At 42.3% G+C, this 17,541-nt stretch overlaps 1 protein-coding gene across 3 annotated transcripts in view; it reads right to left on the bottom strand.

The window, feature by feature from the left end:
• The window catches only part of CRBN (cereblon), a 49,018-nt gene extending 32,762 nt beyond the window's left edge, over window positions 1-16,256 (bottom strand). For 2 of the 3 annotated variants that reach the window (XM_028479116.2, XM_024123782.3), the window contains exons 1-5: window positions 16,148-16,256; window positions 12,276-12,388; window positions 10,159-10,361; window positions 9,166-9,315; window positions 4,517-4,676 (exon numbers count right to left, since the gene is read on the bottom strand). In XM_028479116.2, coding sequence (XP_028334917.1) covers window positions 4,517-4,676; window positions 9,166-9,315; window positions 10,159-10,361; window positions 12,276-12,388; window positions 16,148-16,214 — 693 coding nt within the window. In that variant the 5' untranslated portion in view covers window positions 16,215-16,256. The remainder of the gene's footprint in view (window positions 1-4,516; window positions 4,677-9,165; window positions 9,316-10,158; window positions 10,362-12,275; window positions 12,389-16,147) is intronic. The other variant, XM_028479117.2, reaches the window with a different exon arrangement.
• Between the last annotated feature and the right edge of the window lie 1,285 nt (window positions 16,257-17,541).

Raw genomic sequence — 17,541 nt, 5'->3', positions numbered from 1 at the left:
TGTGACCACCTAGAGGGGTGGGATAGGGAGGGTGGGAGGGAGGGAGACACAACAGGGAAGAGATATGGGAACATATGTATATGTATAACTGATTCACTCTGTTGTAAAGCAGAAACTAACACACCATTGTAAAACAGTTATACTCCAATAAAGATGTTAAAAAAAAATAAAAAATAAAAAAGATAAATTCAACTATGTATGACAGCACACCAAAAACAAAAGACAAAAAAAATGACAAACTAAAGGAAACGTTTGGAACTCATTAATCAAGGACAAAGGGATAAGCTTCGTAATGTGTAAAGAACTCCTAGCAATCAACGAAGGGCAAAGACTACGAAGACAATACCAACTAAACGAAATATGAATTGCTCTTAAACACAAAATGCCACACACCTCACTCATATTCAGAGAAATTCAAATTACACCTCCAACAAGATACTGTATTTGACTTATCAGATCAGCAAAAATTAAGCTGGATACTCTAAAGCCTTGGTGAAACACTGACAGTCAGGACACAGATAGGAACAACCTCCTTAGTGAAAACACCTGCCAACATTACAAGGGTAGTTGCCCTGACATCCAATAACCCCACTTCTCAAAATCTGCCCTATATATTCACCTGTATGAAAGGTCACTTGTGCACAGCACTTAGTGCAGGTCTGTCATCCAGAGGGAACTGGTTATATAAATTATAGTGCATCCATACAGAGAATACTGTGCAGCTTTCAAAAGAAGGAAGCAGTGCTCCAAAGACGAATACAGAAGAATCTCCTACACTCTTAGGAGAGAAGAAGGTGCAGGACAGTATGGATCCTTTTACAGAAGAAAAAGGAAAGAAGTTAGAATATTTATCTGTATTTTCATGAACAAACTTGGGAAGAAGACTGAGATGCTAACCTGTGAACTCCTGTTTGGGGCCTCCCCCTCCTGAGTTAGCGCTCAGTTCCTCCCTGTTCTGTACGAGAAGCAGGAGCAACCATGGCTCACAAATTTATCAGAGACCAGACGGATACGCTTCAGTCACTTTCTTAATATGTTCCCACATTTGATTTCTTTCTTTTTTTTTTTTTTTTTAAACAAACTTATTTATTATTTCTTTTTGTCCTGGCTGTGCTCGGTCTTCGTTGCTGCGCGCGGGCTCTCTCTAGTTGCAGCGAGCGGGGGGCTACTCTATGTTGTGGTGCGCGGGCTTCTCATTGCAGTGGCTTCTCCTGTTGCGGAGCACGGACTCTAGGTGTGCGGGCTTCAGTAGTTGTGGCACGTGGGCTCAGTAGTTGTGGCTCGCAGGCTCTAGAGCGCAGGCTCAGTAGTTGTGGCTCACGGGCTTAGCTGCGGCACGGCATGTGGGATCTTCCGGGACCAGTGCTCGAACCCGTGTCCCCTGCGCTGGCAGGCGGATTCTTAACCACTGCGCCACCAGGGAAGCCCACCCACATTTGATTTCTTTTTATACTTCATACTCAACTCTTTTTCTGATTAACATAGAAGGGCTTTATAAATGAACAAGTAGATAGATAGTCTGGGCAAGCAGGGAGTGTACTTAGAAACATTCACATTGTACTCCAAGTAGGTGAAACAACACTTTCCTCTATTTCAGGGAATCCCACTACAGTAAACACAGTGAAGAGAGAAAGGCACTGTGATAAGAAAGGAAATAAGTAAACATGAGTTTCAAAGATCGAATCACTGAATGAGGAAGGTTTCCAGATAGAAGTGGGTTTGGAAGAGTGTGTCCTGATAATACTGGCCTAACTCCTTAATCACTAGGGACATCTTCTCCAATGTTCCCTTGTCAGGATGGACGATAACAGAAGTGTAAATAATTTTGTGATTTGGATTTTTTAGTTTTCAACGGCAAATGTTAAGAGAGGTGTGCGCACAGTTTCGAGGTTAACTGAATACATGTCAGGAAGGCTACACTCCACTCTTAGACCCTTTAAGTATCTTTTCTGGTGGAAAAGTGTATGGCAACCCGATTACTGCGAGTTGCCTTAAGAATCAACTAAGCATCTCCCGCTTCTTGCCCCGTGAACCATTTCTCAGACACAAAGACGCACAAGTCAGATGTAAATAAACTCTGCAGAGAGGGCTGACCCGAGCCCCAGATCTGCCTGAAGGCAAGCGCTGTGACGCAAGTTAGTGTCCGGCTACGGGTGCAGCAGGACGACCCACTGAGACGGGGCCAGGGCCAGTGGAGTTCCCACCGGCGTCATCTGCCATCCCTTCCCTCTGCCCCACTCCACGTTTTGATGCCGGCAGGATGGCTCTAAGTGGTCTCTCTAAAGTAGAACAGAGATTGTAGGGCACCTGGAGTCCAAAATAGATCGGCTAGCAATTTTTCTTGGCCTAGTGATCTAGATCCAAATTTCAGAACCTAAGAAACTCTACCCAAAGTTTAAGCAAGGGAACCCCTTGAACGATCTGAAAAATACACGGGATGAGGCATTTCTATCTCTGAAAACCTTTTATGTCTCTCTCATTCCTTAGCACCTTCTGTTTAGTTCCTGGCAACTCTGAATTTGAAGATAACTGAGGGCTAATGTTTGAGAGTCCAGAATTACTGGAGAAATAAGACAACAGGGAAAGGTCAAAAGATCTGGTTCCAAACAAAAGTGTGCTTCCTTGGCCTTTGCACGTGTCCTTCCTTGCTGTTGTTGAGCCAGTGACAACCCAGCTGCAAAGGCCTAATTCTGAATTCAATGTGAACACGTGGAGGTGCTTTAACCACAGAAGAGGAAGAGTTTTATCAGTAATCCACACAAAAACTACATGTAAAAAGTTTTATTTGCCTAACCCAAGTTCAGGTTTAAGATGGCAAGGACCTGCAAAGAGAACACAGAACTAGTCGTCCAGAGCACTTAAGTCAGGAATTAACTCCAATCACTCTCACTCCATGCTTAGAGCTGTGCAAAGAGTTAACTTACGATTTATAAGCGGTTAAGAGTTTTTAACAGAAATCTTGGTGTGGAAGAACTATTATATAAATCAAAATACTTACTACCTCCCGAAAACTTATCCAGTGAGTGAAATACACAGCTGTCTAGATACTGAGAGGCTGTGGAGGCACACCCCGACGCGGTTACCCCACCAAAGAACCACATCTCAGCACCACCCAGTGCCAGCACACTGTTAGGCACTAAATGACTCCACGCGTTCCAAAACCGCTCCATGGAGCCATGTACCAACAGAGCCGTCCTCCACATGCTTATTTCAGCAGTTCCACTGAAAATGACTATGACAGCAAAACCTTCCAGTGTTCTACTGCTAAAATAAACAAGAGTAAAAGTATATTTAAAGTGCCTGTATCAAGTCTGAAAATACAAGAATGCCACAGCTACACAAAAGCTACTGTAAACTTACGGCAGTATCAATATTCTGAAACCTTCAAAAATTTTAGTGTCAAAGCTTGGGAAACTTTAAGCAGTCTAACTAAACTTTCTCATCAGAATCTTCTTAGAAACACGAATTAAACCACAGTATATCATGACACAGACTGGTGAGCTGACACACAAAATAACGAGACCAAGGAGCCTACCGAAGCCAGCCGTGAGGCTGCTGCCCACCACCGCCCATCCCGCACAACGCTCTCCGCAAACTGGACGACTTCTACCGCAAGACCGCCAAAAGGGGAGGTACGCTGACTAGTGTATGAGACCCTCTTATGGATAATACACGCTAATCACATCAAATTAGGATCCTATGCCAATCTACATCAAAATTAAAAACTTCACTACTCTACATGACAAAGAGTAAAGGATGATTAGCACAGGATTTTTCAGGTTACTATGAAAATTGTCTTTCCATATTTTTAAAAGATAAATCTCAAAAAGCAAACTGATTCTAAATTTAGAAACTAGTAAATTTTTTCCTTCAGGTAGAAATCATAAATATTAGGCATGTTATACTCATAACTGATACATCTCACAAATGAGTACAAACAAGCTTCATCAGTATTTTTTCTAAGAGAAAGAATGATCTAGCTAAAAGGATATACACAGGAATTAATGCCCCAACAGGCAATACTTTTAAAGAGCACCTAGCCTCAAGCCAATTTTTGTGATGTCAATAGTGTTGTACAAAAAGGGCAAAAAAAAATCTTCCTTTCAGAAGTCCAGAAGGAGCAAAACGTACTTCACTACTGTCTGCTCTCCCCAAGGCTTTTTCTGAGGTAAAGCGTTTATGACTCAAGAGCCAAGCATCTCATCTGACCACAGTCCAATAAGAGACTCCTGGAGAACTTAAAACCACGAGTTATTAACTAATACATAACTTACAGGCATAATAGCTGGAATACCTCACAGTATTGTAACATTTTACTACTTCTGCAAACTGCTTTTACCTAAACGGCTGCCTAGGAAATTTTTAGAAGCTCCAGCATGATCAAACGCGGCTACAGTATTGTCCAGAAGGAGCCTGGGGAAGGAAATCATGAGAGTTGTTTGTGTTTCTTTCTTAAACAGGAAAAAAGCAACCTGTCCTTGTTTTTTTGAAGAGGCATAAAAAATAAGTTTCTCACCTTCTGGTATTTCTGCCACCATTTATACGAACACTGGTCTTCCCATGAGACAGGTTTTGAAGGAACTATCTGGCACTTATTGAGGGATTCTAACTGAACTGCAGACATGGTTGAAGGCAACACACACTCGGGAAGAATTTGCACTTTAGCTTGCTGGATTCTGAAATACAGAGAACCAGGCATGTTGTTCATTTTTTAGATAATCTTAACTCCAACTATTAAGTTTCTAAACATTATGAGTAATTTTAAACACTAAGAGTTTCAAAGTTTTCTTTTTTAAACATATTCATCAAATGCTATTACGATACAAGAAATTTTCAAAAAATACTATAGTTCATAAATCATACCAAAGTTAAAACCAAAGGTAACCTAAGATTTTTTTATCTCACTGTGGAATGGAAAGGGAGATTTTTACATTTCAGATAGTCTATAAACGAAACAAAGTTAAAAAAATCAATATACAACCAACCCCTATGCATATCTTGATAACTTCTAAATTAATTTCTCAGACATCATTAGACACCCCGCCCCTGCCCTCGCCCCGTCTCTTTACGTTGCCCGACTCTTACATCTATGCCTTCTCATAAATCACCGAACCTGAGCAGTAGGTAGAGAAAGGAAGAGAGATCAAGAACCCATTTACATGGAGAAGATTAGGTAAGACTAAAGAATTACACGTAGCCTTATTTCTATGTGCATTCCTTTTCTCATTCCTCGGCATTTACCCTGAATATGCAAAGAATCAAAATATCCATCATATTATCTTTTTTTACTTTAAAAATTATTTCAACTCTCATGACAGTAAAGTCATCATTCTAGAATGCTACTTGAGAATATCATAATTGCAGACATCTCATCATGAATTAATGCCAAGAGGAAGGTTGTACCTCTGAACCACTGTCTTATGAGCCATTTTATCCCGTAGCATACCTTTTCAAATGCAGAAGGTATCAACACATCCAAACGCTGGAACAAAACACTGTCAGACTGATGAAGTCAAATATATTACAAAATAATTACAAAAATATTACAAGTCTCTGCTTCACTATGAATCATGCTTAGGAATTCTAAAGTGGTCTTTCATTGTAACCACTGTCTCAACCCGCAAAAACTTTTGACACTTTGATACTTCTTCTGATTTATTAAATGAAAATAGCTAAATGTGTCTGAAAATATGTAGGTTTAATTTAACGATAATATTAGACTCACTCCACTAACTTCAATTCCTTCCTGCAAGCTCAAATTTATGTCTACAAGACTTTGGAAAACGGTAAAATAAATTTGACTACGTTCAAATGTTCTTATATTATGAGAGCTCATTAAAAACAAAAGTACCTGAATAAGAATTATGTTTTACCCACCTAGTCTGTAAATTTTATTATGATAAAAACATAATGCTACTGAAAAATCAGCTTAGTGATCGTCTGCATCATTAGTCTGTACACAGGCTGTCTGAATCGCCTCACAGGGTTAAGCACTGCTCTCTGCTCCTTTTGTGAAGCCCGCCCAGGGTCCGCTGCACACGGCTGCTTCTTCTCCCAGCAGCTGAGTTTTGGTTGTAACATAAACTAGTTTTGTTTCTTCCTGAACTGTTTATGGCAGTTGTTTTGTGATTACAGTTGCATAATTTACATAAATATTTTTTTGAAGTGGAAGGAGTTTTTTAAATTTTATTTTATTCAAGTATAGTTGATTCACAATGTTGTGTTAATTTCTGATGTACCGCAGAGTGATTCAGTTATATACACACACACACAGACGTGCGCGCGCGCGCGCACACACACGTGTGTGTGTGCGCGCGCGTCTGTGTGTATATTCTTTTTCATGTTCTTTTCCATTATGGTTATCACAGGATATTGAATATAGTTCCCTGGGCTACACAGTAGATTCTTGTTGTTTGATAATTTATATAAATATTATAGCAACTGATAAAATATAAGTACAAAATTGAAACTGCTTCAATGAATATTAGATTGAGCCAAAAAAATGCTTTCAAATTAGGTTCAGACAATTCTAATGGTAAGAAAAAAAGTGCACAAATCTGCAAGGCTTCTGGTGCTCAGAGAGCCTTGTGAGTATCTTCAGAACCTCCCTTTGAAGAAAAACTACAGGTATAAACTGCAGAGAGATGATGCACAATGAAAGCTGTTAATGCAAGAAAGACTAGTGCCACCTCTGACCTGCAGACCCAATTCGAAGAAAGTATCCTGCCTTTCCATCAAACGTAAAATGAAAGAAGGGACATTTATAGATTTTAAGTTAAAATAAAATGTTTAAGATATATATGTGTAAATTTTTATGACTTCTATATTTAATTAACCCTTTTTACTAAAAATTATTCATCTCAATTATGACAGGTAAGAGAGCTTCTTTTGTAATTCCCGATAGAGTATTAGTCTCCTTTTCCTCTCTACATGTAAGAAATACTCAGGAACTCCTGAAGAGTCCTACGGTGATTCAATGATACACTTCCATTTTTTTTTTAAATTAATTTTTCAAATAAATTTCCATGTGCTCAGAAGATGCCACAGAAATAAAGACTCACTCTGGAAAAGTAGAAGTATACTTTTTACATATGAAGAGTCATCTATGTAGAAGACAAAAGACTACTACCTGGTACTGCATTACTAAAGAAAAGGCAACTGGCCTGAGGTGCAAACGTGCAATGGAGGAATTCAGGTTTAGTGGGAAGAGCACTGGTTTGGAAGCCAGGGACCTAGGACCAACCAGCTGGTGCCTACTAGTCGTAGGACCCTACGCAAATTACTTACCTCTCTAGCACTTCGTTTCCTTATTTGAAAAAAGAGGAGCTCGCACTAGATTATCTCCATAGTTTCTTCTGTTTCACCATTTCCAGTGAAGGTAGTGACAGGACCAGAAGGGCAGTGGAGACAGAGGCTTCTCACTCCGTGGAGGTCTTTTAAATTAAGACAGACTCACTTTTGTGAGAGGCTGTGTTAGTGGGTCTCGGGGATACTACAGAGGATGGGCCCTTTCCCAGTCCCATCTGGCCCTATCAGTTTCACGCTCATCTCTACTGGAGTCAAAGGTATATCCCCTGACTTGCTTTCACAGTTAAGCAAACTGGTTGTCCACAATCACAAGTCACTGATGTCGACAGTCTCAGAAATATACTTTTCCCCAAGTCAATTTGCCATTATGGTTTCTGGAATACAGTATTCACAAATACTCAAAATTTTATAAGCATGAGGATAGGAAGTACTTTAAAAATGGAACTGTTAGTAAAATCCACAGCAACAAAACAGCTTGCCAACTGTCTCAATGCAGAGCCCTCGGGGGACACTCTTTCATTCATTCACATAACACGGATGGTCCTAAATGCAGAACACATAGAAGTCTCAGCCACTGTCCTGAGCAGCTCGCCTCTTGAGGAAGACACAGACAACCCTATAATGACAGTACACTGTGTTCAGTGCTCGGAGGGTTGGCACAGCGAATGCTCTGGGTGGGGGTCACCAAGAGGGTAGCACTACCCCCCCCGAGGGCTCTGGCACCCTACCCCTCCTTCTGTGCTCTCTCAAGCTCCAAAGGGTGGCTGACCCCTCAATATTTTCATAGTTCAGTAATATTTATGAATGCCCACTATGTGAACAAAACAGACAAAAAGGTACTGCCCACAGGCAGCTCGCATTCTTTTTTAAATCTTTAAAGATCCCTCTGAGTGTCCATGTGTTCGGAAGGCGTTACCTGTGCAACACAGAGACCTGACAAGATTTTCAACCGTGGCTACAGATAAGAGACCGATTCACTAGGGCTGGGGGGACCCAAGAATCTGTTTCTAAGACTTCACTGGTGATTCACTGGTGATTCTTAGGTACCATAGTTAAGAACCACTCCTATAAAAGGAAACGTGCAGTGTTGAGGACAATATGCCGTGTAGATTTTTGGGGAGGTTTGCTTGCTTGTTTGTTTTAAGAGCAAAGGTGAACTGCCTTTTAAAAAATGAGGTATTCCTTAAATTTGTGAAAAAACCCTAACCATGAGAGCCACGCCAGAATAGTAACTGCTAAAACAGAACACTCCGAGAATTTCTAAACTGTATACGGCACAGAGATGACCAGTGCTTCCTGGTCACTTATTCAGTATATGGTCCGTTACAGGTGAGAGCACATTCACGGTGGAGATGGGCACCCCGTGTAAACGCTCCCCCACAGCCCAGAAGGCGCAGGTGGAAGGCTGACCGCCATGGCTCCAAGCACAGGAATGCCACACACAGCTTGCCAGGCTCTGACCTCCCACCCTTTTCAATCTGAAGAGAGGTCTTCAACCCCAAAGAAGCCCTGGCCCACATGACACTGCCGGTAGGGTTTACATTACCGTTCCCAAACCCAGAGGGACATTAGAATCACCTGGAAATCATCAGAAACGATGCTGTGGCCTCCCGCCCAGACTGATGGCTCTCTAGGGATGGGAGGGGAGGTTGGAACTCAAGCATCTGTAGTTTTAAAAACTTCCCAGGGCATCTGATGCACAGCAAAGTTGGAAACCCCTAGGCTACACTTTCAAAGGGAAAAGAACAACTAGTTAAGAGTCACAAAACGTGAAGGGTCAGCAAAACAGAAAAAATAAAAGGAAACCATTTCATTTTATGATGTTCAAGGAGCTTTAAGACAGATGGTGTTTCTTACCCGTCTGACTGCGTCCTGAGCTCAAGGACTTTGAATCTTTGTCTTCCGATTGCTTTCACTTTCACAATCTCAATTCCAAAATCCTGTTCTTCTCGATAGGCGTATATCTCTGCTGTTGTCCCAAACTGTGCTTCCCTTTCCTGTACGTTACTTCCAAGGTAAATTTTAAAAAGGAAACAGTTTTGAACATTTAGTTTTCAGATATGCAAAGCTGACAAAAACAATACACATGGGGAAACAATTTATAGCAATCGGCTCTCATTGCAAAGCTATTTAATTTTATTTATTTTAGAATCACACAGGGAATTGAGACATATAAAGAGGCTTCAGGAAGCACAATTAGAGCCCATTAGGAAAAGAACAGACTGCTAGTCATTGAAAATGACCTAGGACTGATAGGAGTTTAAACTCTCACTTCCCAAACCAAACATTCTTTTTATTCAGCAGACCATCCTTTCTGCTGCTTATCGGCAGCGCTGTACTGGGGGGCCGGGGCGGGAGGGGGACCTTCCTGTATGGATTTCCTGCCTCTACCACTGATTTCCTCTAGTTGTCATGGGATACTTGAAATTCAGCTTCAGTTTAGCACGGGTCTGTAAAAGGACAGCTTAGGAATTTTGAGACGGTGAAATAACTAGTTGCTATTTTGTAAAAGTAATCCTTTACATTACAATGTAAAGCCCTCTTTTTCTTTAAATAAAGATAGTTCTTGAAAATAAGATTCTAGAAATGTTTTTCATTAAATATTAATGATATAAAACCTTTCAAATACCAGAAAGTTCAAATGTGTGTGAAAGGTAAAGTCTGATTTAGATGGTAATGATCATACCGAAATACTCCAACTTGCGCTTTCACACTTTTTATCCGAATGTTTTACTTCCCAGCCTCATCCCATCTCCTGTGCATGCAGAACAGTAGTCAGTTTGGGCTTTAAAACCACCTCTCCTGGGACTGCACGAGAGACTGTTAAGTCAGTTAGCTCTAAGATTTTACCTGTAGGCAAGCACCGCAAAGGTTCTATCCTTCTGAATTAAATTCCGCACCATACTGACTTCTTGGGGACTGAAAAGCTGAAGAGGTAAGGTCTGCCCGGGGATCAGGATCATCATCACCTGGGGCAGGACTGGAATCACCGGGCAGCTGTCGTCATCGTGCAAAGTGCGGCCATGAAATTCCTCCATATCAGAGCCCAGATACTACAGGGGGACACACACAGGGTCAGTGTCATTACAGATATGGAACAAAAACACACGCTCAACACACTGAACGGCAAATCAGCATATGGAAACATACACAGAGGGTACAAATATTTAAATAATAAACTTGCTGTATCAGCTCCCACATGAAAATCTATTTCTGACTCTTAGAAGTAGAATTTCTAATTTCTTGTGAAGAATCTCTCACATACATAAAAATTCAAGAGCATTTTTTAAGTTCAAAATATTGGGTTGGCCAAAAGGTTCACTCGTTTTTTTCCGTAAGATGGCTCTAATAGCGCTTAGCTGTCTTCAACTTCACTCAAAACAATTTTGTCAGACTGTATCGTGACAGCTGTCATATCAGCTTGCATTTAAAAAAAAAAACCTGATCAAAATTGGTGAATTTTTGTGTAGTCATTTAAATACTGAAGATGGAAGAAAAAACATTTTCGTCACAGTATGATTTATTATTTTTAAGAAAGGTAAAAATGCAACTGAAACACACAAAAAAAGATTTGTGCCATGTCGGGAGAAGATGCTGTGACTGAGCGAACGTTTCAAAAGTGGTCTGCGAAGTTTCGTGCTGGAGATTTCTCGCTGGACGATGCCCCACGGTCGGGTAGACCAGTTGAAGTTGACAGCGATCAAATCGAGACGGTAACTGAGAACAATCAACATTATACCACGTGGGAGATGGCCGACATTCTCAAAATATCCAAATTAAGCGCTGAAAACCATTTGCACCAGCTTGGTTATGTGAATCACTTTGATGTCTGGGTTCCACATAAGTTAAGGGAACAACACCTTCTTGACCGTATATCCTCATGCGATTATCTACTGAAATATAACAAAAATGTTCCGTTTTTAAAACAAATCGTGACAGGTGATGAAAAGTGGACACTGTACAATAATGCGGATGGAAGAGATCGTGGGGAAAGCGAAACGAACCACCACCAACCACACCAAAGGCTGGTCTTCATCCAAACAAGGTGATGTTGTGTACATGGCGGGACTGGAAGGGAGTCCTCTCTTATGAGCTCCTCCTGGAAAACCAAACGATTCATTCCACCAAGTACTGCTCCCAATCAGACCAAACGAAAGCAGCACTCGATGAAAAGCGTCCGGAATTAGTCAACAGAAAATGCATAATCTTCCATCAGGATAACGCAAGACCGCATGTTTCTTTGATGACCAGGCAAAAACTGTTACAGCCTGGCTGGGAAGTTCTGACTCATCTGCTGTATTCACCAGACACTGCACCTTTGGATTTCCATTTATTTTGGTCTTTACAAAATCCTCTTAATGGAAAAATATTTTCAATTCCCTGGAAGACTGTAAAAGGCACTTGGAACAGTTCTTTGCTCAAAAAGATAAAAAGTTTTGGGAAGATGGAATTATGCAGTTGCCTAAAAAATGGCAGAAGGTACTGGGACAAAAGGGTGAATATGTTGTTCAATAAAGTTCTTGGTGAAAATGAAAAATGTCTTTTACTTTCACTTAAAAACCGAAGGCACTTTTTGGCCAATCTGATATTTGATTTTGACTAACCTAGACATCTCTATGTCCAAAGTGCATAAATGACAACTATAAAATGCTAGAATGTTAAATAACACCCTGGGACCCAGGAGTTCAGAAAATAAGAAGTACTTTAGTAGCCTCATTACTAGCAAAGACGTAAGAAGGGCACCAATTCTTCAAAGAATTACAACTAGTAACAGACATGGTATCAAACTGCTTAAAAATTACAGCTTAAGACTGTTTATCTACTGTCAAGAGCCCACGTCCTCATCCACAACTTCTGGTGTGAGGTAATTTCCAGTAATGCTAAAAGCAGTCATTCGTTTTCAAGAACTTCCATCTACAGTTAAATGTACGTATTTATCATACTAGATCTGTTACAAAATTACATACTGTATGTGATGTCGGAAGACTAGTGTCAAAATTTATGATGTTTGGTTTCTTGGGTTCTTTGCTATCCTGGTCTTCAACTTCCATTTCAATTTCATCTTCTTCCTCATCCTCTGCTGTAAAAGTACAATATTATAAGGAAAAACAAACAAACAAAAAACAGAGGCATAAACATGTAAAAGCTATGTTCCCTTTCAAATACATAATTCCTTCATGAGGATTCTGGGCCCATGAAAAGAGAGGTTCTTGTAAACACCACACACACTTGGGAATCTGGACAGTACTGTGAAGAGGCAGCTGGAGGGCTGGGGTCTAGGCTGGGCTCTGCCACCAACTACTTTTTTAAAATCAGTGTTTAATTTTAGAATACTTTAAGACTTACAGAAAAGTTGCAAAGATAATAGAGAGTTCCTGTATACCTCACACATCCATTTCCTGATAGCTAATGTCTTGTTTTAGTGCGGTACATCTGTCATAACTAAGGAATCAGCATTGGCACATTACCGTTAACTAAACACATTTTATTTGGCTATCCTTAGTTTGTTTTTGTTTTTTTTTGCGGCACGCGGGCCTCTCACTGCTGTGGCCTCTCCCGTTGCGGAGCACAGGCTCCGGACGCGCAGGCTCAGCGGCCATGGCTCACGGGCCCAGCCGCTCCGCGGCACGTGGGATCTTCCCGGACCGGGGCACAAACCCGCGTCCCCTGCATCGGCAGGCGGACTCTCAACCATTGCGCCACCAGGGAAGCCCTGGATTGCCTTAGTTTTTATCGAATATCCTTTTTCTGTTCCGGGACCCCATCCAGAACACCACATTACATTTAGTTGTCGTGTCTCCTTAGCTTCCTCTAGGCTGGGATGGTCTCTCAGACTTTCCTTGTTTCTGATGGCTTTGACAGTTTTGAGGACTACTGGTCAGGCATTTTTGTAGAATGTCCCTGAATTAGGATTTGTGTTTTGGGGAGGAAGCCTAGGGAGGTGAAGAGCCATTTTCATCATGTCCTATCAAGGGTGCATATTATCGATGTCACTTATAACTACTGAAGCTGACCTTGATCACCTGGATGAGGCAGTGCTAGTCAGATTTCTCCACTGGAAAGCTACTTTCCCCCTCCTTTCCACATTGTACTCTTTGTAAGCAAATCACTAGGGACGACTCACATCTAAGGAGCAGGGATTATGTTCCACCTCCTTGAAGGGCGACTACCTGCATAAATGATTTGAAATTCTTCTGCAGAGGTTTACCTCTTCTCCCTTGCTAGGAACTAATTCTGACACCTCAGACAATTCATCCCACCTGATTAAACCTTAGTTCCCTCATTTGAAAAATGACAGGCATGAACAAGAACAATCTCTAAAGTTCTTTCCAACGTTTAACTTTAAAGAGTTTCTGGAGAAGACAGGAGGGAAGGAAGCAAGGAAAGAAGGAAGGAGAAAGGGAGGGAAAGAAGGAAGGAAGGAGGGGAGAAAGAAAGGAAGGAAGGAAAGAAGGAAGCAAGCAAGCAAGCCCCCAAATAAACTTCTAAATGGATGAAATGTCTTTACAAAATAGTTATTTTCCTTTGTGCATATCATTATTTAAAACAAACCACCTCCAGCTAGGTCCCTGAGAAGAAAATATAAATGTTTTTCAACATGGCAACTGCCTTGGACTATCTAACAATTCTTATAAATTCCTTAGATAAAAGGCTTTGTCAAAGAGAACATAATTATTTCAATTTAAATTCAAATGTTCACTGATTTAACACTTCATACAAAATTTTCCTAAGCACAAAGAAAATTCATTAAGAGACCGAGAGATAACAAAGAAAAATCTAAACCGATGACAAAAATATTCTGAATCTACTTCCTTGCATTCACAATTCTGACAGCATGGCTTTCACTAAGCATTTTGACACTATTGCTCTATTACAGAGTTTAAAAGGTCAAATTTTAGCTTAAAGGCTAGAATTCATAATTTTAAAATTTACATTTTAACTGTTCTAACTTCCTTCTCTAAATGATTTCCTTACACAAAGTAGTCTTTCTCATCTATAGGGCAGAAACCCACTTCCCCCACTTGGCTGTTTATCTATTAATGTTTTGTTTGGTTGGGACAGATTGTTCGAATCTTATAAATATTCAGCTAGTCCCTTAGCATTTAAAGTGGATTACTCTTCAAAACAATTCATTCTACATGGATGTATGGACAATCCAATGTTTCTACAAATAAAACTCATGTATGATTTGCAAAAGCATGATTACCGTGTCGACAATCTCTCTGAGCCCTTTCGCACCCGCTTTTTTTTTTTAACAAAACACACTGACTGTTCAGAGCTTCCAGGGTGAAGTGTGATGACTCATCTCATGCAGGAGCACCATGCGGATGCCAACAGAACATCAGCATCTTCCCTGACACACTGGCTTTGGCACAGAGAGAGCGGGGCTGATGTCTCTGAAAAAACAGCTCAGCTCTTCAGTCAAGTTCAATTCAGCTAAGGTTGCTTCCGGATCGACCACTGAGTCTGATCCTGATTTATTTCTCTGGAAAAGGTCCCTCCTATATGGAGGGCATGCGTTCAGTCTCTTCCTGTTCCAACCCACGCCACTCCCAGTGGGCAAATTAGTCCTCCAAGCACAGCTTCTCTCAGGTCTGAAACCCACAACTGTTTCTTTGCAACCCACGGAAGAAACCCCCAGTCTCACTGGCAAGAGATGCAAGATTCCCAACACTCCGACCCAAGCTTCCAGGCCTTATCTTCTGCAAGCCTATCCTAAGTTATATGCTTTTGGATGTCTCCAGTACATCCCACAGGGCTTTCCCCCAATCCGTTTCGGCCCTGAACAATCCCTCCCTCTGATGGAGGGTAAGAGCATTTGCTTCACTGGCCTTAATCAACGGCCTTCTGCTAGGTATATTTTCAGGAGCCTCCTATAGATGATAAACCTCCTCAGGTATCAGACTGTGTATCACACCTCTTTTCATTTTCACGACACCTAACATACTTCCTGACACACAGTGAAGGGACTCAGCTAATAGTCTCAGTTTGGCTGATACACCTCTTGGAAAGCATTTCCTGTCTAGAGCATTCCACGACAAAACTGTACAATTATTCCAGGTTTTTTTGTACCCAGTATTCCAACATAAGTCCAAAGTATAAATTTTCATAAAACATAAAAGAGAGAGAAAACTGCGTTTAACATCACAGTCCTAAGTATCTCTAATTAAGCTTGTTCTACCATGTGTTTGAACTATGTGCCTAAGGACAGACCAAATACTGTCTTGGCCGTGAAGTGGTTAAGAGACACCAGCTATGCAGACAGATAGACTCGGATAGGAGTCCTGGCCCTGCAACTGTGTGACCTTGGGCAAGTCACACACTAATCTGCCAATCCATTTCTCACCCACCAAATCAGGATTAGAAAAGAAATGTGGAGAGGATTAAACGGAGAAACGCATGCAAAGCGCTTATGGCAGGGCCCGTGACGTGGTAAACAGTTAATACACGGTAGCTGTCACCCTTATCAAAGGGAAGAAGTCGAGGAAAAGTCTGGGCTGCTGAGCTCTGTCCCAGTTCCCCTCTCTTGCCCCGACCCAGTTTCACACCATTTCCTGGGAGCCAAGTTCTGGACACACGGAGGATGGAGAGCATGGGACCCCTGCCTTTTGGGGGAGACCCCCCTCTCCGCCCCCCAAACCCTTGTCCCCAACCCGGGGGACCGAGCCGCTGGGAGAAGCGCCGCTGCTGGGTCCCTGGCCGACGGCCCGATGCGCGGCCCCTTCCGGCGCGGCCCCGCCAGCTCCACAGCGCCCGCCCGCCTCCCCGGCCCCGCCGTGCCGCTCACGGCTCGGGCCTCGTCCCCTCCCGCCGCCAGGGACCGGCCCCCGGCGGTTACCGGGCAGGAGCGGCAAGTGATTGCCCATGTTGTTCCCAGCGTCCTGCGGATCTCCCTCGCCGGCCATGTCTGTTTACCCGCAGAGGAGCTTGGGACAGGGCGGCGGCCGAGCCGCCGGGGGAGGGTCTGCGCCGCGCCGCCGCCGTCGCGCCCCGGGCCACAGCGCCCTCTGGCGGCGCCCGCGGGGCGGACCGCGCGCCGGCCCGCCCGGAAAGGCGCAGCGGGCGGGCGGGCCGTCGCCGCGGGGGCCGAGCGCTGTGTCCGCTGCTCTCGGTGACTTGGTGCCCGCCTCGCTCGGTGCAGAGCCCTGGCCTGTTGCCGCCCCTGGCACGACATTTTACACGTGGAGAAACAGGCTCAGATTCTTTCGTCTCCACCTCGCTCTTAAAGAGGGGTCCGGGGAGCAAATAGAAACCCAATTATACAGCATTAGCTCCAATTTTTAAAATAAAACCCGTATACACGGAGACTGGGCCAATGCATCAGTTATTCCAAGGGCGGTTGGGTTATAGCTGATTTTCTTTTCAACAGCCTTAAGTAGTTTACATATATAATTAACATGTATTGGTCAGAAACAAATACTAGAAATGATGATAACACAGAATACAAAAAGGCCTATGATTGGCAAGTGAGATTGTCAGAATATAAAACGGCTTACTCATGATTACTTTAACAAAAATGAGTCATTGTATGGCCAAAAAAAAAAAATACTGCAGAATGCAAAAAGATACATAATTCTGTTGACTGGTAAGGTTCCTGTTTCGGAGGATGGAGAAAAGTTTCCTTAGTATCTTTTCAAGTCATCTTTTCAGCGAAGGAGGAAACTGAAAAATCCTTATATGCAATAAAACAGCTAAACATGGTGGGGAAGAGAAGGGCGAGAGAAAGGAGCAGCGTTGCTCTGAAGAAAATAATAATGAACGCGGTGTTGTAAAATATGTTTGTTCCAGACGTTCGCTCACTGCAAAGTTAAAAGCCGAAAGAAAACCTCGGGAGAGAGGCTGATGAATCCATTCATAGCCACTCTGCCTTCTGTCCCCGAACACACCCTCGGGCCTCGGTCGAGTCATTTATGGCCTCAGTTTACCCATTTGCAAAATGAAAATGGGTCAAACAGCATCTCAGATTTGTTCTAATTACCAATGGCTGCAGTATTAATGAAAGCATCGCCTTTTATGGTTATATATAACAATTACAGATTATAGGTTAATAACAATTACATAGGATACATTATTGTGATGGGTTAGTAGAATTAAGGTGGTCACTCTAGACAGGTGAAGGATGAGAGAAAGGAGAATGCAGGAGAGAGAGAGAGAACAATGAGAGAAAGTTTGGGCCCTGTGTGTGTGTGTGTGTGTGTGTGTGTGTGTGTGTGTGTGTGTGAGAGAGAGAGA

This window comes from Physeter macrocephalus, chromosome 18 (genome assembly GCF_002837175.3).
Source record: "Physeter macrocephalus isolate SW-GA chromosome 18, ASM283717v5, whole genome shotgun sequence".
NCBI lineage: Eukaryota > Metazoa > Chordata > Mammalia > Artiodactyla > Physeteridae > Physeter > Physeter macrocephalus.
Note: the sequence above shows the minus strand (reverse complement) of the source record. Positions and strands in the feature narration are given on the sequence as shown.